The sequence below is a fragment of the Engraulis encrasicolus genome, chromosome 22, assembly GCF_034702125.1.
Source record: "Engraulis encrasicolus isolate BLACKSEA-1 chromosome 22, IST_EnEncr_1.0, whole genome shotgun sequence".
Lineage (NCBI taxonomy): Eukaryota > Metazoa > Chordata > Actinopteri > Clupeiformes > Engraulidae > Engraulis > Engraulis encrasicolus.
Window position 1 is genome coordinate 47505469 of NC_085878.1, and position 24242 is coordinate 47529710.

A 24242-nucleotide genomic window follows, 5' to 3' on the forward strand; every position below is an offset into this window, starting at 1 on the left:
TTTTAAGAAATTATTCAAATATCAGCCCTATGCACTACAACTCCATGTTCCCACATTTCCAAGTAAACTAAGAGAACCAATAGGCCTAAAAATAATGTTAAAAATCTTACTGATGTGGGACCAATGGGCTGTGGGACCAATGGGCTGTGGGAACATAGACACACTCCCCACATTTTCATGGAACAGTAGCGTGATGTAGCCTAACCTGCAATGTTCTATGGTGAATGCGGTAACACTTTACTTTACGGAAACCACTAGCTAGCTCTGCCCACCATGTTTTCAATGACTGAAGCTAGGTGCTAGCTAGAGTTTGCCTTTGTAAATCAGCAACGATGTCAGCCTGAGGAAGATTTACAACGTGCATTTAACATGGTACTGCATTTCAGAAGCAACTTTAGCGATGGTGAATTGATAACATTAAAAAATAAACGTGGTGAAACCGGTCTTGCAGTTGACTTCTCTGTTTGTTTGTTTGTTTGTGTTCACAGGACTTCCTCTGGATGGTGGCAGATTGACAACCTCACATCAGTGAACATGAATCTCATAACTGATTGGAAAAATAAATAAAGTTTTGCACACAATGTGTTTGTCTGTGTACTTGAATCACTTCATAGTAGGCTAGTCTATATTGTATTAAAAATGATAATAACTAAGTAATTGAGTGGAAATAAGAAATAAGACATTTTAAGGCCATGAAAATATGTAATTTCCATAAAATTGAGTGGAATAGGTGATAATGCATTTTACGGCCCTGATTCTATCTTATTTCCATATAACTACTCCATTGTTTACAAGGTAATTAAGCAGAAATAATACAAGGATGCTTGGGTGGTCATTTCTATGCAATAACATAGGAAGAGGAAATAATGCACATTACGGCCCTGATGTAGCCTAATTAGTATGAAACTACTTCGGCTGATACCGTTTAGTTACTGGCATACCTACCACCTAACTACTATGATGACACAGTAGCTGTTTCCATTAGCCTACTATTAACTAGAAACTACAGCATAATTGCACTGGAAACTGTATGGTTATTTTTGCTGTTATTTATGAAAAATTATAGTGTAATTGCACTGGAAACCATGTGGTTATTTTGCTGTTATTACCATAAAATTAGACTGAAATTACTGAGAAATTACTATGAAATTAACACCTTATTAGCGATCCGTAAAGTAAAGTGTTACCGTGAATGCTTTGGACTGTGATGATGGCTGTGTATTTCATCAAGTGTAGGCTACAATTCTCCACTTCAGGTTGATATTTTGACAACACTAATGTCCACATGTAGTAGGCCTACGACTGCAGATTTTGTGGTTTTTGGCTTTTTGGTTAGGGAACCATGTTGTTCGCGTTGGTTTTTTTTTGTGGTGGTGGGTTTGGGGGGGGGGGGGCAGCGGAAGGGCCGCTAAGGGGAAAATTCTCCCGGTGGGAAAAGTCTTCCCACTCCGCCCCTGCTCAGTGCCAACAAGCCCACAAATAAACATCAAATAAATATCAAATAAACATCACCAAACACCATCAAGTTAACTCCCACTTCGCAGAGTCGCTGTTTTAGGCATAATAAATCTTGGAAAAAACTGCTCCAAAATCAATGTGTCTGCTTATATGAAGTAACCTCGTAGTGTAGTGCAGTGTTCCACCAAAAAGTTGACTAACTACCCTTTTAGTACACTAATACATCTACGACATTACATTGGCTTAAGTAATCCGCCAACATTATGATTTTGTCATTGGCATTCTGGTAACAACAAACTTACAATGGCCATCTCTTAGAGCATTTTTAAACCCAAATATACCCTTATATTTAGAAGAGAGCGTGAAAAACGTGTGCACTTTTACCCCTGAACCACAGCTGTTGGTGTCCTCATGGGTGACAGTGTGAGTATGGGGCCAGATGACTCAGTTCAGTGCCAACAAGCCCACAAATAAACATCAAATAAACATCACCACAAATACACTCCCACTCCGGAGTCGCATCTGTTTTAAGCTTAATACATCTTGGGAAAAACTGCTTCAAAATCAATGTGTCTGCTATTGTGTCTTATATGAAGTAACCTCGTAGTGTAGTACAGTGTTCAACCAAAAACTAACTAACTACCATTTTAGTGCACTAGTACATGTACGACATTACACTTCCTTTATTATTTAGTAAAAGGCCAACATTATGACTTGGTATTTTGGCACCAAAGTTACAATGGGGACCATCTCTTAGAGCAGGGGTGTCAAACTCAAATTCACTAAGGGCCAAAATCTTAATCTGGAACGAAGTTGAGGGCTGAACTCAATATTTATTTTTTTTTAAACTAAAATTGTATGTGGATGCACTCATAGTAAAATTTCACACACACTCTTTTCCATCATAAACTGAACATATTGTGTTGCATATGATTGTGAGCTGTTTCATTGGCCTGGGCCCACTCATATTCCTGTCAATTCTTGTTGCACTATACCGTACATTAATGGTGCATGTGGGCCAATTGTCATACACATTTGAAATAATATCGTGGGCCAGATTTCCCGGGCCTGAGTTTGACATCCCTGTCTTAGAGCATTTTTAAACACAAATTAATAACCCTTACATATAGAAGAACACTGGTTACATAACGCTGTTTCTGTTTTGTAAGCACCCCCATTGAATATGTCTGTAACATAATATCAGTATACAATATCTGTTTTTGTTCCATTGTCGTCATAATTGGCAGGCTCTTACGTATTAAGGCTCCTGTGGCGCAGTAACATCCTTATAATGATGTTCAAAAACCAGATGTAGAAAGAGCCCTTATCGTTATTATAGTCTTTTATCAAGGCTATTACAGTATATTAGTCTGTGCAGACTTCCAATGAAAACCATTTCACTTACAGTACCCTACTTTGACATGAAAACCCAGCTCCCACTGTGCCAGACAGCTTATGTCACAAGGTCTGAGTTCTTGTTTGCCTCCTAAAATTAGCCTGCTATGTCCGTAACTTACACATATATACCACCTCCGGTGCTGCTATGGCTAATCTAAGTAATGATAAACTCACATTGATAATTGAGATGTTATGTCATGACAGCTCACTAACTTTGAGAAAGTGGGGCACTCAATTTGTTTAGATAGAAAATACAAAACAGATCTAAACCTTAATTGACACGCAGATTGCAAGAAAAAGTTTAATGCCATGGCATTGTGCAATGATTCCTAAGACATGACCTGTCTTTGGCGCCACTACATCATGCTCCTGTACAGTATAAAAACCCACAATTTAATGATGAACAATTAAGCTATGTGTACACCAAGAGCGGCTTACACTACCAGAGCGACGGAAGTCATTGTTCCTCTATGGAGGGTCGGCGAATAAAGCAAACAAAAGCAAACTTCAGCAATTAAAATAAAGCTAATATTATGGTAATGAGCTATGACACGGTTTAGTGAAAACCAACTGAAATGTTCATATCTCTGAATATCTCTGAGTGATCAGCTAAAATGAAACATGTCAATGTCAGGCCCTGATCGAATAAAGCAAATGCATGGCATAACTTCTTCAGCGACCTCTGCTTCTCGGTTAGCAAAGGTCATTTTTCTGGTGTACATGCAGCTTAACCCAGTCACCCCAGGTTTGCCCTTTCTCCAGTCTATCCCATCCACCCCTGCAAGTTAATCTCTGCTGGACAGTGTGAACACCGGACAGTGTGAAAGCAGGAGCTCTAGCATCCACTCCACACTCCCCACAACCAAATCACCTCCTCCACCCTCCCCAGGTCTGGGGCACCCCTGCTGGGCCTTGAGCCCCAGCGAGCTCGGGGTCAAGTGGTGGGTCCTCCACTACTCCCGCTCCCAGACAGATCCAGTTCCTGCGCCCTTTGGCCCCCTTTCTCCACCCTCACTCTGGAGGTGTTGATGTTGGCAAATGGTGGGGAAGAGGGGGAGACAAGCACACGTTGTTTTGACTACTGATGGAGTGGGGTGGGGGTGGAGAGAGAGAGAGAGAGAGAGAGAGAGAGAGAGAGAGAGAGAGAGAGAGAGAGAGAGAGAGAGAGAGAGAGAGAGAGAGAGAGAGAGAAATGGAGTTAGAAAGAGGAGAGTGGGGAGTGAGGTAATGTTCTAGATTTGCTCAGAGGCCCCTGCCATGCTGGCCTTTCACCTCTTTTATTCTCTTACTCTTGCTTCTTCTCTCTCTTTCAGCCTCACAAAAGCTCTGACATGCTCCTCTACACACACATAAACGCATACAGTATACAGTACATGTGGACCCAATGACCCATACACACCCACACACATACACGCCTACACATCCACCCACACACAATGTTTTTCCTTGATCTTTCTTTAAATATTCCAAATTATTCCTCATTACAATCTTATTTAACACAGAAAGGAAGTTTGTCTTAAATTGTGATTTCTCTGGAGTCCGTCTCAGTATCTACGATAGCACGACCCCTTACAATAGACTTTTTATATTGTCCCAAATGCTCTGGTGCTTTCAGAGGCTTTGAGAAAAAGGCTACGCAAGTGTACTTTTGGCTGCTGGCCATTCTTCACTGTCCACTGTGTCTTGGGTTTCCCCAGCTGCCCCTGTGTTGATGTTGGACTCAATCTGGTAAATCGCCTCTGGATCAAGCGTCCGCTAAATGGCTTAATATGAATATAGTCAACATGCTGATTTTCACACGCACATCATGGTCTCTCTTGCCCTCGGTCTCGGTCTCTCTCTCTCTCTCTCTCTCTCTCTCTCTCTCTCTCTCTCTCTCTCTCTCCTCTCTCTCTCTCTCTCTCTCTCTCTCTCTCTCTCTCTCTCTCTCTCTCTCTCTCTCTCTCTCTCTCTCTCTCTCTCTCTCTCTCTCTCTCTCTCTCTCTCTCTCACACACTACACACTCTCTGGGGTAGATGAATTAATTGAAGGTCCAGAGGCAAAGTATTCTCGAATACACTACTCTCTCTCTGAAGACGAAAACATTCATTTCTCAAACCAGGCCATGTATAGTAGATCTTTGATGCAACAGCTGTTTTGCCCTCACCACACCATGTTATTCCACAATGCAACTACCCCCTTCCATCGGAACAGATTGATAGAAAAGAAGAAAAACAACACAACACAACAACCCCCCCCAAAAAAAGAAAAGGAACAGAGGTTAAGTTACAAATTGCTATGGTGGGGGCTTCCGTCAGGGCAGGTCAGGGCATCCCAAATATGCCCCAGCGGTTTCCTCCTCTCCCTTGTCACTTAATGCAGCTGGCATTCCTTAACGAGGCCAGAGCTATCGAATGAAGCCCCATGAACGTGTGCTAGTAGATTCATGACCCTAATTCTCTGTACCATACACCTGACAATCAAGCTGACACTCGAATCTGATTTGTGCCACGGTGGCGAATTGTTAATGCTGAATGGTATTTTTGGGATGCAAACAAGGCCTGCAAGTCTCTTCCTATTTTTCTTTCCGCCCCCAATGCCTTCCACCTTTCCTTACTCCCTACTCTGTTTGCATGTGTGTATGTATGTGTATGTATGTGTAGAGAAGAGAAGAGAAGAGAAGAGAAGAGAAGAGAAGAGAAGAGAAGAGAAGAGAAGAGAAGAGAAGAGAAGAGAAGAGAAGAGAAATGAGAAGAGAAGAGCAGAGAAGAGAAGAGAAGAGAAGAGAAGAGAAGAGAAGAGAAGAGAAGAGAAGAGAAGAGAAGAGAAGAGCAGAGAAGAGAAGAGAAGAGAAGAGAAGAGAAGAGAAGAGAAGAGAAGAGAAGAGAGGAGAATGCATAGTAGCCGTGAGCTTTAAATAGATAAGATGCTGTGTTACTCCTAAATTACTGCTTTTGTCTCCATCTTAAATTCTGTGTGGTTCTGTCTTCTAAATCATTATGAATCAATTTCACCTAGATGCCACTCTCTTGACATCTGACAGCACAACATCTCTAACAAAATCAGACCACCGTCGACCTTCAAAAGCCTTTTAAGCTACTGGCTGCTGCCTCCACCTAATTCCACCTTGGCTTAATGGTAAACACACACACACACACACACACACACTACGTCAATCAAAAACCCTGCAGTGCACCTCCGCACTCTAAATCTAAAGTCTCCCCATCAGACAGGCTGAATAACAGCGGCGGCCCATGCTGGCCTCGTGAGGACCCAAAAGGTCTCACTGAGTGAACAAATGCCATAAATGTAATCATCTGGTCTGCGCTTAAAAGGCTTCCCCACCGAGCGTGGAGGCTCTGTAGATGGATATGCTTACATCTTTTCCATAGCTTACTTTCTTTCCTGAGAGGTGAGAGAGAGAGAGAGAGAGAGAGAGAGAGAGAGAGAGAGAGAGAGAGAGAGAGAGAGAGAGAGAGAGAGAGAGAGAGAGAGAGAGAAACGGCTAAGTGATTGAGATGACACATAGAGAGAGACATAGAGAGAGACAAACAGAGCAAGAGCAAGATGGGTACGAATGAGACAGAGAGACAGACAAAGAGAGAGAGCAAGAGAGAGAGGAAGGGAGAAAGAGAATGTGTCTGTAAAGGAAAGAGAAAGATTAAAAGAATACAAAGGAGGGGAGATCAAAGAGGTTAATAACCTGAAAAACAGACAGCATGTCACAAAAATGACAGAGATGGACAGAGTAAAGACAGGAAAAAAAGAAAATGAGACACAGAAAAAAATAAGTCTAAGCTAACTAAAATGCAATAAATAGCACAGAGAAAGGGGCCTAAAGGGTCAACTAGCAGGCGTGTGATCTACCAGAGTCTGGGCTTCATCATTACACATGCTGCTCTGTGCCAAGCCGACCCGCGATAGCAGAGTCAACTCGCCTGGCATCCCATAGCCGCTGCCTCCATTTTGGGTCCGCTCCTCTGAACAGATCCCCTGTGGCTCACAGCATGGCAATGCTGGCAACGCAAAGGGACGCCTTTGCCAAACACATCAGAGAGAGAGAGAGAGAGAGAGAGAGAGAGAGAGAGAGAGAGAGAGAAAGAGAGAAAGAGAGAGAGAGAGAGAAAGAGAGAAAGAGAGAGAGAGAGAGAGAGAGAGAGAGAGAGAGAGAGAGAGACAGAGAGAGGCATCTTTTTTGTCCTTTTCTCTGGAACTGAACAAGTGCCTTGCCGTGTCGGTGGGGCAACTGACGTAGGCCGACCTCATCCAAACAGAGAGTGCGGGGGAGGTGGTGTGTGTGTGTATTAGAAGTTCACACCTGAGAGTGGAGAATAGACTCCAGCTAGGAGAGGAAGCCATATGTACCTGATTATGGTGCATATCCAGCACATCCAGCTTGAAGAGGTTCTCCAGGTGACATATGCTCTGGATCCTGAAAGACAGGAAATATCGGGCTAAAACTGGACTGCTGTTGACTTTAGAAAGATTCCATAAGCACAAACTCTTACACAGTAATGCCAGTACCGATGTTGGATTGTATTCAAATACTTTGGGACTTTATTTTGATAGGACAGTGTGAGAGGAGACAGGAAGCGAGTGTGTTCAAGAGAGATTGAGAAGGGATGATCAAGAAATGGCATTGGATTAACCCCGGTCCCCGGTGTAACAATACAGTGCCTTAGCAATATGTGCTATGGCCAAGGTCATGTTGGACCTTATATAGCTATGTAGCAATAGCCGTGTCAAACTAGAAACAAGTCGGAACAGAAAGTGAAAGTGAAAAGTGAAAGCCCATTGGGAAACTCCAACTCCCATTGTCATTGTGACACAGCACTCCACAGCACACAAGTGAACACTGCACACTACGAAATTGCATTTATGCCTCACCCGTGCAAGGGGGCAGCCCTCAGTGGCGCCCCATGGGGAGCAGTGCGGTGGGACGGTACCATGCTCAGGGTACCTCAGTCATGGAGGAGGATGGGGGAGAGCACTGGTTGATTACTCGCCCCACCAACCTGGCGGGTCGGGAGTCGAACCGGCAACCTCTGGGATGCAAGTCTGACGCCCTAACCGCTCACCCATGACTGCCCGTGCAAACAGTGCAAACAAAGGATAGAGAAACAGGGTTAAAACACCCCGCTTTGAATTGAAGGCGCCTGCAAAAGAGGGTGGAAATTCCACTCCAGAATACTGCCGTGCAAAACAAGAACGCAGTAACTCAAAATGGTCGAACATTTTTTTATATCAAAATGGGTTTTAAACTACCTCATTTGTCTTGTGTCAAAAAATGGTGGTCCAACACTGTCCCGTTTTGGAGAAAACTCATTTTGAAAGTGCAAAAATGACCCAAAAAAAGTTAAACAAAAACGCAGTAAGTCGGCGAGTTACTGCTGCACGTTCCAATGGGACTGGTTTGGGAGTAGACAGTAATACAAGCTAAGAACGCAGTAACTCCTGCAGTAACTCCATTTTGTGGCAGTAATACCAGCCAAGAACGCAGTAACTCTGTTTTTTGTGGCAAAAAGACACATAAATGTTGTTTTTTTGGGGGGTTTTTTGTGTGCATTAAATTTCTATCCTAAACAAGCATTACCAGGAAGTGTCACCACCAATTTACCGACAACACAGTTGTCACGCCATATGGAAAACTTTGAAGCCTTTTTTCTCAGTTTGCCGTTTTCAGAGTTACTGCGTTCTTAGATTGTAGGGCAGAATAGACTAGAACAATGGCAGATGGAAGCCATAAAACCCAAGCTGTTAACAGGATGATTTGTGACTTTCATTTTCACCCCCAAAATGTCATTTGTTAGAGTAGAAAGTTAGCAAGAGGACCAGTCAATGTTTCCCTATGAGGTGAGATGCAGTGTGAAATTGGGTGACACATATGGAGAATAAGAAGTGTCAATCTCAGGTTCAGAGAGTACAGACTGTTTTTTTCCCTTTACTTCTAAAGACAGGTAACTTCAGTGACTAACCCCTCTTTGCAACTGCACTTGTTGTTCTGTATCTCCTGTGCACTTTGTATTTGCTGGTGATGTTGGTTTGATTATGTCCTCTTTTGAAAGTCGCTTTGGTTATAAAGCGTCTGCCAAATGCAATGTAATGTAATGTAATGTAATCTACCCGTCTTGTGGCATTATTACAAACAGCTGATGGATGTGAATACTGATGTGAATACTGGATTTTTTCCCAAAACCCAGGATTGCCTCCTCTCTAGAAAACCATGTTTTCAGCTCATTTACCATCAGACTATGCAACAAATAGAGGCATATTCAAATAATATCATGTCTGTGATACACAGTGTTGAATTTGAATGAATTATGTAAATCATTTCAGAGGTGAAATGGTGTTGTATGGTGGATCATCTGTTCCGCATTATGCTGATATTGCACTGTAATGTTGTAATGAATGCAATGTAATGTGTGCCACCAACTTGAACTCGAGGTGGGATAATAAAGATAACTCGACATGACTCACAGGTGCATGCACAGAGACTTCACTTCCTTCAAAGAATCAAACAATTCACCTCTCTCTCTCACACTCACACACATATACACACACCTGTTTTTGCCCAGCATGAGCACCTTGAGTGTGGAAAGGCAAGCGATGCCGGACAGCTCGGAGATCTGGTTGTCGTAGAGGTCCAGGAAGACCAGGCGCCTCAGCGTCTCCAGGCTGTGCACGCTCCGCAGCAGGTTGTGCTGCAGGTTCAGCATCCGCAACTTCTCCAGACCCACCACCGGGGGGCACTCTATCAGCCCACGGCTCATGGAGAAACAGGGGAAGTCAGTCACACACACAGTACCTGAAGCTTCACACTTTTCAGTACAAAACAACACATACTGTGTAGGATTTGTGATTTGCACTATTTGTTTCTCACTTTAGTTGATGTTCTGTATTTTGCTTTTATTGTCATAAAAGCCCATTGGTTGAGATGAATCTTAAAGGTTTTGGTGTTCCTTAAAGGTCTATGATGGGCTTGCTGTCAGTCCCAGTAGGACCATACGAATTGGGGCATAAGAGTGATGTAGTGCTACAACACATGCTGTAAATAAATGTCAATGAACAATGTGTCCTCTCATCAGTGATCGGCAAAATGGGTTCATTAGTCACAATCTACAGACACATATTCCAAATGACTTGGTTTTACCTGTCCAAATCAGCCAGGTCATTGGCTGGTTGAATGATCACCAGATTGAATTGGACAGGTAAATTTGGAATACGTGGCACTGGATTGTAACAAATGAATCCATTACGCCCATTACTTCCTCTGCACACAATACAATTACCTTTCTCTGTTTATCTATGCACTGCCACATGTGGTTGCCCTCTTAATAGGTCATTATTGCCCCCTGCTGGTTATAGCCTATAATTACAAATTTGACATTTAATGACCTTTTTTGTCTGTGACGTACGTTCAACACCACTGCATATCAGCGCCTGTACAACAGTGGTGGTGCTGAGCGTCAGACTATAATCACCTGTGTACACAGGAGGGCTCTGTGGTCCATGGGGGCTTACCTGTTTAGGTCCAAGCGCTCAGGGCTAGAGGTGCCTTCGTCACGGCTGAAGAAAGTCATCGGAAAGCCAGGCAGAGAACCATGTGAGGCTGCGGCTGTTGTGGTCAGATCACCTAGAGACAAAAGGGCATATTTTTTTTCCCACAACTTTCAGTCACCAATCAGAATATGTACCGGTAGTCAAAACCTCAGGAGACATTACAATTTCACCTCTGCAGAAGTTCTTTAAGATCTGATAAGATACTCCAAAACCTGGCATAAAGGCTGCAAAATTAGATAGATTTAATTAGATTAGATCAATACGACATGATAAGACAACTTCGTAAAATCATTGAGTTGTTTACAGGTGTAAAAACAGTGCAGTTTTTATTTGTCGTAAAGTTTGTTCGGTTTATCTCAGAGATAATCTCACTCAAGAGTGGTGAGACAGTGTCTGCTGAGTGCAGCAGACGGCTCCTGTGCTCAGCTCACACACCCTGCTTGCATGATGCTACAGAGACAGATGGAACGCAGAGACACTAACGGCCCACTAGCAAATGAGATGCACTGAAATTTCAGTGCAACACTTGAGTCCCACACTTCGCAATGGGGTATTTCCAGAATATAAGGCCTCATCTGGGAGTCACTGACTGAGTGACGGGGAGCAAGATCACAAAAGGGTAGTGCTGACCTGAGGTGTCAATGATAGTATGTTCAGAAAGTAAATAGAAAACTGATTGGATCAAACCTGTGACATTATGGGATAAAAATTTGCAAATTTGGCAGTAGACATCACAATTTCAATTGAGCAGCCTAGTTGCAATACTTTCTCTGGTCCCTGTCATACACAGTGCACCTTTAAGTAGCTAAAGCAGCTTTGTAAAGTACCCTACTGATTTTCACATCTAAAACCAGCTATTGACATGAAGTTCTTCTCTCCTCTCCAGAATGAGCATGGACACTGTGTGACATGTGTGGTACGATGTGACTGATGTGACGATAGGGCTTGTTGGTCCTACCTGTTGCCTGATGAGGGGAGTGGAGGTTCTGTGAGTGTGATGAACACCCAGCGCTACGAGAGCGGACATGGCATCGGGAGGGCTTGGCTCGGACAGACTGACCACCCAGGTCCCAGGAGGGCTGGCCGGGGGGCATAGCCTGAGGGCTGGGCACTGGCAGATGACGGGCTGGAGAACTGCGCTGCTCTGCCACAAAGGCTAGAACTGGGCCAGGCACCAGCCTCTTGCCACTGTGGCCAGCATGGCACAGATCTAGACAGTAGCACATGTGAGGGTAGGAATGGGTAAAATAAGTTAGTTTTTTAGCTTGTTTATGAACAAAGAGTGTAGAGGTCGAGGCTGTCATGCGAGCATTGTGTGTGTTTTGGGCTTACTGTTTGGTGCTGGCTTCAAAGAGTCAGCATGAAGACGTTTGGCGAGTTCTTGGCATGACTTGAGGTCAAACTGTGGGGAACGTTTTAGCATACACATTCACTCACTCACGCACACACTCCTTTGTTATCAATTACAAAAGAAAGCACATAAGAAAAGCAAGCGTTGTGCTATCAAAGTGTAGCCTACAGTGCCGATACTCACAGTTTTTTGAACATCTCTATCAGGAATCAAAGACTTCACTGCAGCAAGACGCAATTTATAACTGTTCACCTTCAAAGTAATGCAGTGCCAAAGGGAAAACAATTAAATTGTGCCCGTTAAAAGTAACGGCTTAGAAACAATATTTTAGTGTTTGGTTTACGTTTTTGTATGTTTGTGTTTCGTGGCTGGGTCATCTTACCGAAGGCATAAAACATGGCGTAGCACTGTTCTTTTGGTGTCTTTGGGAGCGCATGCTGATAACACCCACTGACAGCAATCCTGTCAGATAACGTAGTTTGACAGTCACGTCTTGATCTTCAAAGTGGCACTGGCAGCCAATTGCTAGAGTGAATACCGGTCTAATTTAAGCTTCCTTTACAAGCATTACTTCGCTGACTGTTTCTTAATTTACGCCAAGACAAATACAGCAACAATTGTACAAGCTTTAAGAAATATACTATATCTGAGAATACGACGGCCGCTTCATGTAACATGCATGCGCCATACTTCCTTAGCAACGTCAACACATTGTCCTAGCAACGCCAACATCCGCCCTTCAGACACAGATGCACGCACGCACACACACGCGCGCGCGCGAGCTGACCCCAATGAGGCCCAGAACAACAAAAAAATCTATAGCCTACTGCTTGTGTCACAATGACTGGTCTTACATTGGTAGACGGAGATGGACGAGGTAAGCCATTGCACTGGAATGAAAACTGAGTCCATCCAAAGCAGTCCATAATTCTATTAAATAAACACAGGCAGCTGTCCCTGTTCCCCCATGGAAAAGATAGGCCTAGGCCTACAAGTGCAGCTGCATCAAACAAAAACACCACAAATAATAAGCAAGCAAAAATGTAATTCTGTGCCTACGTATATATTAAAAGAAAACCCAAAACAAGGGCGCGCTTCCATTTATGATTTACTTTATTAAATTATTAAATAGGCTACAACTATCGGAAGTGACATGGCTCATGTGCTAGGCCTATAGCGTGCCATACCATTTTCACAGGGACCCCAGTTTCATTTTGGCCCGAGCTGGTTTCTTAATCCTTCCCCATCTCTCTCACTGTCCTGTTTAGTTAGGCCTAATAAAAGTGTAAAAACCCCAAAAACAGCACTTTGTTATAGGGAAATGTGGCCTTGTAGGCCTACTTCCCCGCTACCGAGAGGTGAAAATTGCTCAAAGCAGTCAGATTTGGTCTCACATAAAGCAGAGCGTGTGCATCATCCTGATGAGATACACTCCTGTGGATGCCAAGGTGTCCCCACATGACATGACAGGCTATTTCACATGGACAATGCAAGAGGGAACATTCATTATAATCGGGGCACAGGTGAAATGTTGTCTTAAGTGGTTGCCAAATATGAATCATCTGGTAGCCTGTAATCATCCATGCACAATATCCATCCTCATATAATGCCATTTTCAGATTCAGATTTAATTGCTCATAGATAAAAGAGACATGTCAATGAAGGCTGATACCATAGTGGTCTGTTCTTGGATAAATGTGTTGCTCAATAACACTTGGTGCGTGTATCTCTAAAAAGGGAGCAGGATGTTAAGCATCCCATGCATCTGTGAGACATTTGACACTGTCAGGTTTGCAAATGCCAAAGCGAGCTCTAGCCATCAGCCTTGTTTGTCTCCTGCCTTTGTGTTGTGTACAGGGGGAGAGAGAAGGGGGGCTGGGCAAATCATCTTTATCTCTCTCTCTCTCTCTCTCTCTCTCTCTCTCTCTCTCTCTCTCTCTCTCTCTCTCTCTCTCTCAGCAGTGAGTCTATAAATAGCTCGCCTGTGTCAGAAAGAGACAATGATATAGGACAGAGGTAGCTAAAAGGTGTCCTCAGTCACCATTTTTTTTAACAAACCTGGCTAGATTATACTGTCAACGCGTCCAAAAAGGGCTGACTCAAAGAGGAAGTGAGCTGGGGAGCAGAGTCACTTCCTCTGTATGCTGCTGGCATGTGTTTGTGGCGTTGCGCAACACACTCTTTAGCAGGAAGCGTGGAGTATACTGTAAAAGCACTTCAGTCAGTGAAAGAGAGGTGCACCTGAAGGACTGACAACCTCCTAAAATAAGGGTGGTTCTCCAATCATTAACATAGACGTGCTTGATGTGTTCCGACCACACACTTGGTAAATGTTGAGTCATTTGCGCAAGTGTGTGAGAGTGAGCCTAAGTGGTTTTATTTCATTTGTGTGCCATTGTGCTGAGTGGAGACAAACTGGCTTGATTTTGTTGGCCGACAAGTAAAGGGGTTAGGCCTATAACCAGCCACAAGCAGGACTTTAACTGGCCTGGGAAATAATTATTTGAAAGGGCCCCCTCTTACATGCAATGATATCTGATTCTGCCCCCACACACACACATCCCCCTTCCCTGGACCCAGGAAAACTGGCCCATTTGTTTGTCCCCTCCTGTTGGCTTCCCTGGCTACAATGTTGATCCATGAGAGGGCACTGGATTGTTTTTCTCCTGCTAGAGCTACCTCGTTGACTGTTTTGATTTTGCTCTTCCCAAACTGTTTTTGTGGTAAGACAAGAACACAAACAACATCAAATGATTCACAGCCCCACAAATTACAACCCTTTGTTTCCGTGATGGGAAGATTAAACAGGATTCCAATTTTTGCGCGTAAAGTGCAGAGTGCATGTGGTCAGCTCCTGTGCGGTAACGCTCTGCTGCTGGCAAGATCATGCATTGCCACAGTGAATTGTTGCCTGTGACTGACTGGACTGAGCGGACCATCAATAACAGTGGTCTACTTGGGTAGGGCCGGGTCGGATGGTGCAAAGGCGTGAGTCAGTGCACGTGCTAGGCTACCTGCCGACGAGAGACAGACGTCACGCAGCTGACACACATTCGCGAGTGCGACCGCGCACACACACTCCATCCTGAGTCTGAAACACTGCGCCAAGCTTACTGTCTCAAAGCATCCTAAACCTCAGTGTGTCTGGAAGCTTTCTTGTTCAAGAAAGAGAGCAATGTAGAGTTCATAATGGAGACGGAGATTCCTTGTTATTTGAAATAACCCCAGAATTAGATGGTTATGGTGGAAATAATGTTCAAAGAATACGGGTCATGTTCTGTATTTCCTGTCTTCTGTCTTCCCTGACAAGCAAATCTCCTCTGGCCTAAATGCCAAAGCCTATTATCCAATTTACAAGAGCGGTCGACACCGCTGATTGGCTCCCGTCCTCTGATTGCAATATTGTTACCACCTGAATTTACCACTGTGTCATCACTATAATAGACAAAGGTCAAGTAATGGCAAGCCCCCCGAATGAAAAGATAACACATACAAAGGCTATGCGTGCGCTGACAAATGCGTTTTTTCGGTTTCTGTCCTTTCTCCTGCCTCCCTCCTGGCTTCAGCTCGCATTTTGCTGGTGGGTTGGGGATGAGTGCGGAAAGATGCCATGGCCCAATCCGAGGGCGCGTTTCAAAGGGAAAAAGCCTCTTACATATCAGGAAGTAGCGCCACAAGAAGACTCCATCCTCTCCGCTTCCCCAGCTCCTAGCTGTGTCTCGCTAGCTGCTAACAGCTCCGCACCACCACCACAGGGCTCTCCGTGGGGTAGAATCCGGGAGCTCTGGCAAGCTGTGGAGCGCATCTTCGGGGCTCCCCTTGGCATCCTTCACCGCTGGTGGCAGAAGCCCCAAGCCTTTTGTGGCCTTTACCCCGTCGTAGCTTTCGATTCGAGCGCCAGCTCCGTCAATATCAGCCGGGGCGCCACTGGCTCGGAGGCGGACGTACTGACAGCAGACACGTTTACCTCGGGTAGCATGAGTACAACCATGGAGCTCCACGGCCAGTCTGTATCAGGCTTGGTCGGGCATACCGTAAACGAGGAGGTGATCACCGTGGACCAGCACCAGCAGGATATGAGCACCCAAGTGACCATAACTGTTGCCATTCAGGCAGCGGAGGACGAGGACCAAGACCCTGACGAGGAAGTCTCGTCAAATCATTTGGACATTCACGGAGGAAGCGGCAGCGACGACGAAATTGCACGGCATGACAAATCAAGGTAAGTTACAATCTGACCACCGTCACACTTTGTTGTCCTATGGCATTACTGCAACATGTATCGTTTGTGTGATGAAAGTGTTGGCTACATAGTTGCACTTGGGCTCATAGCGAGGGCATTTAAGACAGTTTTACGCGTGAAAACGTGAGTGCATAAATTGGCTTTGATACACCTGTGAGTTGTATTTGGTTAGATTGTTGATGGAAGTAGGCTACCCTAAGTAAGATAACCATTGACTTGTTCGAGGTGCTTTCAATTAATCCCTTTGACGTAAACGATGACCAGCCAGGTCGGCACCTTCAGACCTGTTGATCTAATCCCCCCCGCGCGCCACCTCTCCTTGCTTCTCGATTTCTGACACTTTGAAAGACGCTGACCTTTTAGGGGGGTTACTCTTCCTCTACCCAGCTCAACACTTAGAACTCTACGTGCACCTGATGCAACAGATCAGTGCGTCACTCTCTTGAATGACTTTCAGTGCAAATTGCTCCCACGAGCATCATGATCTATTTCAGCCTGGCTAGCTCAAGCGCCTGGGATGCTTGGCTTGGCTGGCAGGTGTGTGGATTTGAAACGTCGTTGTCCGACGCCAGTCCGCAGCTAATTACTATTGAGTAGTCGTGGGCGAGAGTGGTGACTAATCAACTTTTTGTGTATTTGAAGTGCTCCCCAACTGCAACGTGTGTTGAGAATGCCACTCGATACGTCTACACAGGGTGGCGGCTACTTTAGTCTGCTTGATTGTTATGAGAGAGGCGAGTGTGGGAGGAGGCGATGACTCACACATTTGATTTCTTAGAGACCGAGTTTTCTTAACGGCAGGGTAGCCAGCGATAAGTCCCCGCCACAGTGGCCTAACTGGATGGAGTACCCAATATGCCTAGCCGTTCGTGGAGAACGCATGTAGAGACTGCTCTGTGTCGGTGTCGGTGGGAGATAATCCACCCTACTGTAGATTAAAAAGGTCCTTGCCGCTTCACTAGGACTTGGCTGGACAGCCTGTGGTGCTCGGTTCTTGGCGCAGAAAGCTGTGGTGATGGGTCATATTGTGGCGAGGCAGGCTGACGACAGGAATCTTGAATCCGAGGCAAGAAAGCCGCATGTTGTCGGACCCGTTCCAAAAACAGCCCCCACAGTCCTACTCAGACTTGTTTTGTGCTGTCAATGTGTTGACATCTCCTCCATAGAGCAGCTCGGGTCATCCGAATTTGGATACTCCCTCTCCTTCCAACTCACTCTTCAGCCTTAATTTATGCTTCATTGTCCTTTGTCATTGTTTTTGTCTCGGTCTCCCTGTCAACTTTGTTCTGTCTCGTGTCTGTCATCAGATTTATCTTTTGTATGCCTGTTTTTGTCCCCTGTCCTGTTGTCATTTAAATCCCCCCCCCTCCCCCTTACCTCCTAATTTCTACCACATACAGGCATACAGTGGGACATAGAGCCCATGTCCCACTGGTCCCTAACATGCGCACAGTCCATGTTGTTTAAAACGCATAGTCCATGATTTCCATAGAACATGGATGTCAATTGTCCATACCCTGGCACAGTTTACACTTCTGCAGTTCTAGCACTTTGACACTAACACTTAAACCCCTACACTCCCCTATGCACAGTGCAACCCGACAACTCCAATTTCACTGCACGATGTTATACAACATTTCTATGTGTATTGTGAATAAAAAAAACCCTATGTAATCATTCTGCTGTTGTTGTCTCAGTGGGGCTGGCACGAGCGGAGGCGAGCTGGAGGAGGAGAGCTGGCAGCCCCCGGACCCGGAGCTGACCCAGAAGCTGGTGGCCCAGATTGAGTACTACCTGTCGGATGAGAATCTGGAGCATGACGCCTTCCTGCTCAAACATGTCAGACGCAACAAGCTGGGTTTCGTCAGCGTCAAGCTGCTCACCTCCTTCAAAAAGGTGCTTTTATCACGTTTCTCCTCTGTGACGTGTAGGTGTGTGTCTGTGTGTCTGTGTCTGGAGGGCAGATTGGGGTATGTGTCTGCACTTGCGTGCAAGTGTGTGTGTGTGTGTGTGACAAACGTGTTGTGCGCATAGCTGAAAAACCTGAACCCCTTCTCTCCTCAGCAAAGGGGTGGGTATCTTGTCTAGCAACAGTGTGGGTGGTTGTCAATGAGGGTGTACAGGCCATGGCCCATTCTGCTACAAATTACTGTTAAACATTAGCTCATAAAAGGATGTTGCATCACTTCAATGACCTGAAGGTCTGTGTAAAAAGAGGAAGTTGCATCAACTAAAGTTTGTTGCCCATAGCTGTCATGCTGTATGTTTATATGACAGGCATGTCATTACATCTTTTTTCCCCCTGTGGTCAATTGAAATTTGTGGATTTGTAAAGAACAAACAAGATACATGTTGCCTTGGAAGAACCATGCACAACTGAAGTATCTAACCTGTAACTTTTCTCCCAGTTTGTTTTTGAGTCATTGAGTAATTTGGCAGCTATGGGCATCATTGTTGATTGAGACTACAAATTGATCACAAACAAGCAAAACACATTTCACAAACCTCTACGTGAAGCACCTGACCTGTGAATGGTGGCCATATAATATTAGTTTATGTGGAATGCCACAGAAATTACTGTTGTACATCAGTTCATAAGAGGAGGTTGCATCACTTAAATTACCTGTGTAAAAAGTTGAAGCTGTGTCACGCAAGTCCTGTATACCGTATATTACTCATTGTAGACACTACTTTCCAGCTTTTAAATAATATGAACCTTGGGTTTGATTTGCAAAATGTTGGTACATGTTAGTTTGGATGAGCGGGAGACCCACACCCCCAACAATCTAAGATAATAATTTGTTTTCTTTTATAAAAAGACAATAAACATGCCATAAAACCAATGCTTACCTGCTTGTTGTTTTTCCCCCCTCCTCTGCAGGTGAAGCACCTGACGCGTGACTGGAGGACCACGGCCTACGCCCTGCGCCAGTCTGCCATGCTGGAGCTGAACGACGAGGGCCGCAAGGTGCGCCGCCGGACCATGGTACCCGTCTTCGCCAGCGAGTCCCTGCCCAGCCGCATGCTGCTGCTCAGCGAGCTCCACCTCTGGCCCGAGCTGGGAGTGGAGCTGCAGGCAGGAGGAGGGGCTGCAGACGCAGGGGGTGGAGCTGGATCAAATGTGGGCGGGGTTGGATCTAACGGAGGCGGAGGTGGTAGCACACAGCAGGAGCGGCTCATGGAGCTGCTGCTGAAGGCCTTCGGGACCTACGGGCCGATCGCGTCTGTGCGAGTCCTGAAGCCTGGAAAGGACCTGCCCGCTGACCTGAAGAAGCTGAGCGGACGCTACACGCAGCTGGGCAGGGAGGAGTGTGCCATCGTGGAGTTTGAGGAGGTGGAGGCTGCCGTCAAGGCCCATGATGCGGTGGGCGAGAGGGGCGATGGCAGCAGCCCACTGGGGCTGAAGGTGGTTCTGATCGGCACAAAGCCGCCCAAGAAGAAGGTGGGTAAAGAACGGGGACCGCGGGAGGATGGAGAAGCCGGTGTGGTGGGCATGGGCATGCGCAAGAGTCGCTCCCTCAACAGCCGCGTGCGCGAGCTGCAGTTCGGCGATGACTCTGCGTGCAGCTCCTCTGAGACAGAGAGCAACCCCACCTCGCCGCGGCTGGCCCGCAAGACCCGCTCGCTCAACAAGCTGAGCCCTACATCCGGCGGCACAGGCTTTCAGAACAATCATCTGAGCCCGGCCGTCTCCCCCCGCTCCAGCCCCTGGTCCAGCCCCCGAGCTAGCCCTTGCTCCCAGCGCAAGTCCCCCTATGGCGGCAAATCGCCCCTGGTCAGCGAGGGACGACTCAGCCCGGAACCGGGCCGGCGCTGGGCCGACTACTCCTCGGACAGCAGCCTGACCCCCTCGGGCAGCCCCTGGGTGCAGCGCCGCAAGCAGGTGGCCTCCCAGGAGAGCAGCCCCGTAGGGAGCCCCATGATGGGCAGAAAGATCCAGAATGCAGACGGCCTTCCTCCAGGGGTAGTGCGTCTGCCCAGAGGGCCGGACGGCACCCGGGGCTTTCACCCTCTCGCCATCAGCGAGCGGTGCAAGACTGTTACCACACAGACCTGATTTTGGTCAGGACCATTCGATCGCCCCCTTTCTTGGCTAGTTAAAAGACTACCCCACACATCTCGGATCCCTCTGCAGTTTCACTACCTTTATCTACACTCCCTCCACCCACCGAAACAAATCCGAACACTGCAGTGGCCACCAAAAGAATATATTATTATTTTTATTTTGAGTCATTTGAAAGTCTAGTCTTTGTAATACTTTTTATACACTATTTTGTTAAGTACATCCATTTGTGACATTTTTATTTTTTGGTTCAATATTGAAATCAGTGTTGTAAAGCAAGTCAAAACCAATGACTACACAAGAAATCACATCATGTGCATGTAGATCTGATGCCAAGTTTCTTGGTCTTGGAGATTTTGCCTCGAAATCATGTCTGAAAAGATCCGCAACGGAACTGGACTTAAAAGCTGTGCTTTTTTTTAGTTGTTTTCATTTATATCACTTTATCTGTATGTCTGTAAATGTATGTGAGTGTACTGTTAGTCCTTTTGAATGTTGTCCATGTGTTTACGGTGTGATGTGGTGTGGTGTATGAGGAATCGGAACACCACTTGGATTTTGTTTAAAAAAAAAAATCTGTGGCAATTGCACTCATCTGATCAGAGGCCATAAAAGTTCCCCCCTTTTGCCATACATTTGAAATGATGGTGGATGGATTTTGTTTTTGTTTTAATTTAAAGTTTTTAAGTTAATTTAATATTACCATCCCCTCCTTTTTTCCTTTTGCCTTTCAGAGAATAATTCTAATTTTAGTCGTTACCTCTGTTTATCAGACATTGTATGGCAGGGGTTTCTTCCTTGGCTGGAGCTCTCTACTGCTTCCTGTTGGATTGATTGTAGCATGATGAGTTGAGGGATACACAAAGGGACGTCGACACAACATGGCAAGCATTCCCTCTGGCTCTTGCCTTTATTCCAGAGTTGGGGTGATGTACAGCAGTATTTGCTATGATAAAAAAAATAAATCACTGAAATGGCAATTCTTTGGGTTTGATGTTTTGTATTTTTTGTCCCGAGTCCTACAGTTGTCAATTATAATGCAGAAAAGCATTTGGACCAATACAATGTGTAAAATCAAGTGGTGAGATGGCAGGTGCTCGCAAGGATTTACATTCCACCCCCCAAACCCACAGATGCTATGGTTTCTAATGTAGATGCACGTACACAGGCACGCTCCCTCCGGAGACCGTGTGGGCTTTGCTGGTGTGAATCTCTGCACAGATGGACGGCTCTTGAGCGTCACCAGTGGAGTGTGAGTGGGGGCACGTCAAAAACGGCACTGTGGAAATGGTTGGAAAGTAGCGAAGAGCAAGGCGACGACAAACCGTTTGGGGGAGGGAGGGGCGTCGGAAGTAAGCCACTGGCAATTCTTTAGCTCCATTACATTGTAGAACTCAATTAGTGAGGGTATGACATTCAGATGTTTCTTAGCAACCAGACAGACGTCTATGGTAACGCAAATTATGCTGAGCTCGACATGGAAATGCGCTGCAATTAGGCAATGGTGAGCCTGGCCACCACACGGGCTGGCAAGTGTGCCAGAAGAAGGAACTAATAGTTTTCATGCTAATTGATGTATTTTGTGTTTTTCCTTTTGTAAGCACTAATTAAGTGTCCCACTCCCACATTCATTCTATTCTTTGGTCAATGCAGGCCTATGCCCTACTACACCTACAGAGTCTTAAATGACTACCTCCACCTAACATGACTCACGTGTAGTCTCTACAGTGTTATTACCTGCAGTGTCTGGGCTGTGTGATGAGGTTAAATTACACCTGCTCGTTGGCCTGAGTAATGGGTGTCACACTTGGGAGTGCCTTTCCATCTACACCAAACACCAAGCACTTGGGTTTAATAACAGCCATAGCCAGGCCAGCCACTCTACGACAGCAGGGCTGCTTATAAGGTTTAGGCAGCCCTAAACATAACTGGTCAGGAGGCCCCCCTCATAACACATTTTTTGTAGTCAATCTCAATTTAGGAGGCCCCAATTTATGAGGTTGTGGTAGAGGCCCTAAGCGCTCAGCTTACTCAGCTTATGCCTACAAAGAAAATACACAAGAAAACCTCAATTCATTCTTGGAAGTATATCCGTTTCAACAACTTTGTGAAAGAAAATAGATATCACGATGATGACTCACAAAGAGCAGCTGTTACAGCTGGTCACCCACATCAATGCCAGTACTACTGACTACACACACACACATGCACGCTCATGCACCGCCACCAGTATAAGCTGAAAGGCTGCCAGCTGGGTCTCTTTCAACAGCACACACCCACATGTACACTCATGCTGTTGCTGTATGCTGTTATGTGGGAGGCTGTGGGTGAGGCCGTGGCAAGTTGAACAGAGGCATCCTGCTCGTAGGAGGAGGCAGGAGCATATTAGTGCCGTGGTATGTGCTGAAGTCTGACTACTACACACTGCGTGCCTCCTTTCCTGTGTGAGAGAGACAGATCAATCACGGTGCAGAGCAGAGGAGGGACATGCTTGCACTCCCACGGACGGCATTGTACTCTTGTTACGCAACAGCAACGAGGCAGAATAGTGAGAAAGGACCCCCTCTTTCCTCATAACTGTTGCTCGCAAATGGGCCTTGCGCAGTAAAGTGACGCAACTGACAGGCAGGAGTGACAGTGTGAAAAAGAGCATACTTGTGCTGAAACAGCGTGCAGCTGCAGGGTCAAGGGTGAATGACCTTTTCGTGACCCATGGGGTCAAGTAGATATTGGGTGAATAGCCCAGGGCAGAAAGCAGGAAGTCCATTTTCTGACTGAAATTGTAAAACAGTTTCCAAGTACTTATGACTTCATCTACTAGAAAATTTTACATTTCAACATCTTACATTAGGCACCACCTGTGAATATGGTGTATGTAAACTCTCAGCATAGAGGGCTGTCTAGAGGGCTGTCAGCATTTAGAAGCAGATATAAAGCCACATCAGAAAAACAGGCAAAGAAGTGTCTGTCTTCCTACATTTCTGTGGTCAGCTTAGATAGGTAGGTAATGATGGGGAAAGCTAGTAAATGTAATACGAGATTGTAAAAGGACAGACTAGGGAAAGGGCTTTCTTTCCTTGGATCTGTGTACATGTACTGTTTGCAGATATTTTTAAATGCTGATTCTTAAAATTCGTTTACACATACACATGACATAAAAACTCCATTGTGACAGGTGAATTTTAGCCTGTCAAATGAGATATTTTAAAACTGAAGTTTTGAAATTGACATTTTAAAACTCTGTTTATGTGTGCAGGTACGCATGATAATGAATCATGCCTTTCCAAATGAAAATCTGATGGGCAAGTCTGCGCTTGGGGGTTGCCAGGAGAATGGTACATTCTGCACTGTATTGTGTCGGGTGTGAAATTTGGTGAAGGAGGTGTGGGGTGGTTTTTCAGGAATCGGGCTTGGCCCCTTCGTTCCAGTGAAAGGAACTTCAGGATACCAAAACATTTTGGACAATGTTTGGAGTGGGCCCCTTCCTCTTCCAACATGACTGTGCTCCAGAGCACATGATCCATAAAGACATGGATGAACTTGACTGGCCTGCACAACCTGAAGCCTATAGAATACCTTAGAATAAATAAGAGCTGAAACTGAGGGGAAGGCCTTCTCGACCAACATTAGAGTATGACCTCACCAATAAGCTAGCGGAAGAAATGGTCAAAAATTGCTATAAACACTCAACCGTATCTTATGGATAGCCTTCCCAGATGACGAGTAGAAGTTGTAAAAACGGCAAAAAGGTGGACCAATATCATATTGAACCCTATGGGTTGAGAATGGAATTTAAGCAGTTAAGCTCTGCTGTATGGCAGTATAAGTATATAAGAATATGGCAGTTAAGTTGGTGAGTCAAGGCAGGAGAGGAAATGCTTTTGGTAATTCAGTTTACAGTATGTGTAGCAGCTCCGCAGCTTCCTAGTTGTACCAGGAGTAAGCTACACAGAGAGCAAAAGTGAGTCATTGAAGGGTTTTATTCAGATATGATGACTGCACGTTTTTCACAGCCGTATGCCTGCCACAGACAGAGTATTTCTTTGCTGAGCAATATTTTTTTTGTTACATTATTCCAATTTAAAGCAACACATAGATTTCCTTTTCAGCCACTAAAGGTCAAGGACCGAAACAGAATGGTTTCCAAATTTAGTGTGATTATATAGTACACCACAGAAGGCAACACACCA

The 24242-nt window shown here is 45.4% G+C and overlaps 2 protein-coding genes across 3 annotated transcripts in view; one reads left to right on the forward strand and one right to left on the reverse strand.

Annotated features, from left to right (window-relative positions):
• LOC134438617 (leucine-rich repeat-containing protein 49) overlaps positions 1-12540 on the reverse strand; it is a 95917-nt gene extending 83377 nt beyond the window's left edge. For both annotated transcript variants that reach the window (XM_063188227.1, XM_063188225.1), the window contains exons 1-7: positions 12129-12540; positions 11930-11998; positions 11728-11797; positions 11354-11605; positions 10357-10468; positions 9397-9600; positions 7201-7267 (exon numbers count right to left, since the gene is read on the reverse strand). In XM_063188227.1, the coding sequence (XP_063044297.1) occupies positions 7201-7267; positions 9397-9600; positions 10357-10468; positions 11354-11605; positions 11728-11797; positions 11930-11998; positions 12129-12182 (828 nt within the window). In that variant the 5' untranslated portion in view covers positions 12183-12540. The remainder of the gene's footprint in view (positions 1-7200; positions 7268-9396; positions 9601-10356; positions 10469-11353; positions 11606-11727; positions 11798-11929; positions 11999-12128) is intronic.
• A 2646-nt stretch (positions 12541-15186) lies between these two features.
• Positions 15187-21032, forward strand: larp6a (La ribonucleoprotein 6, translational regulator a). The gene is made up of 3 exons (XM_063188228.1): positions 15187-15968; positions 17687-17885; positions 18871-21032. Exons 1-3 carry the CDS (start codon positions 15205-15207, stop codon positions 20044-20046), a joined length of 2139 nt encoding a protein of 712 aa, XP_063044298.1. The 5' UTR covers positions 15187-15204; the 3' UTR covers positions 20047-21032.
• The last annotated feature ends 3210 nt before the right edge of the window (positions 21033-24242 follow it).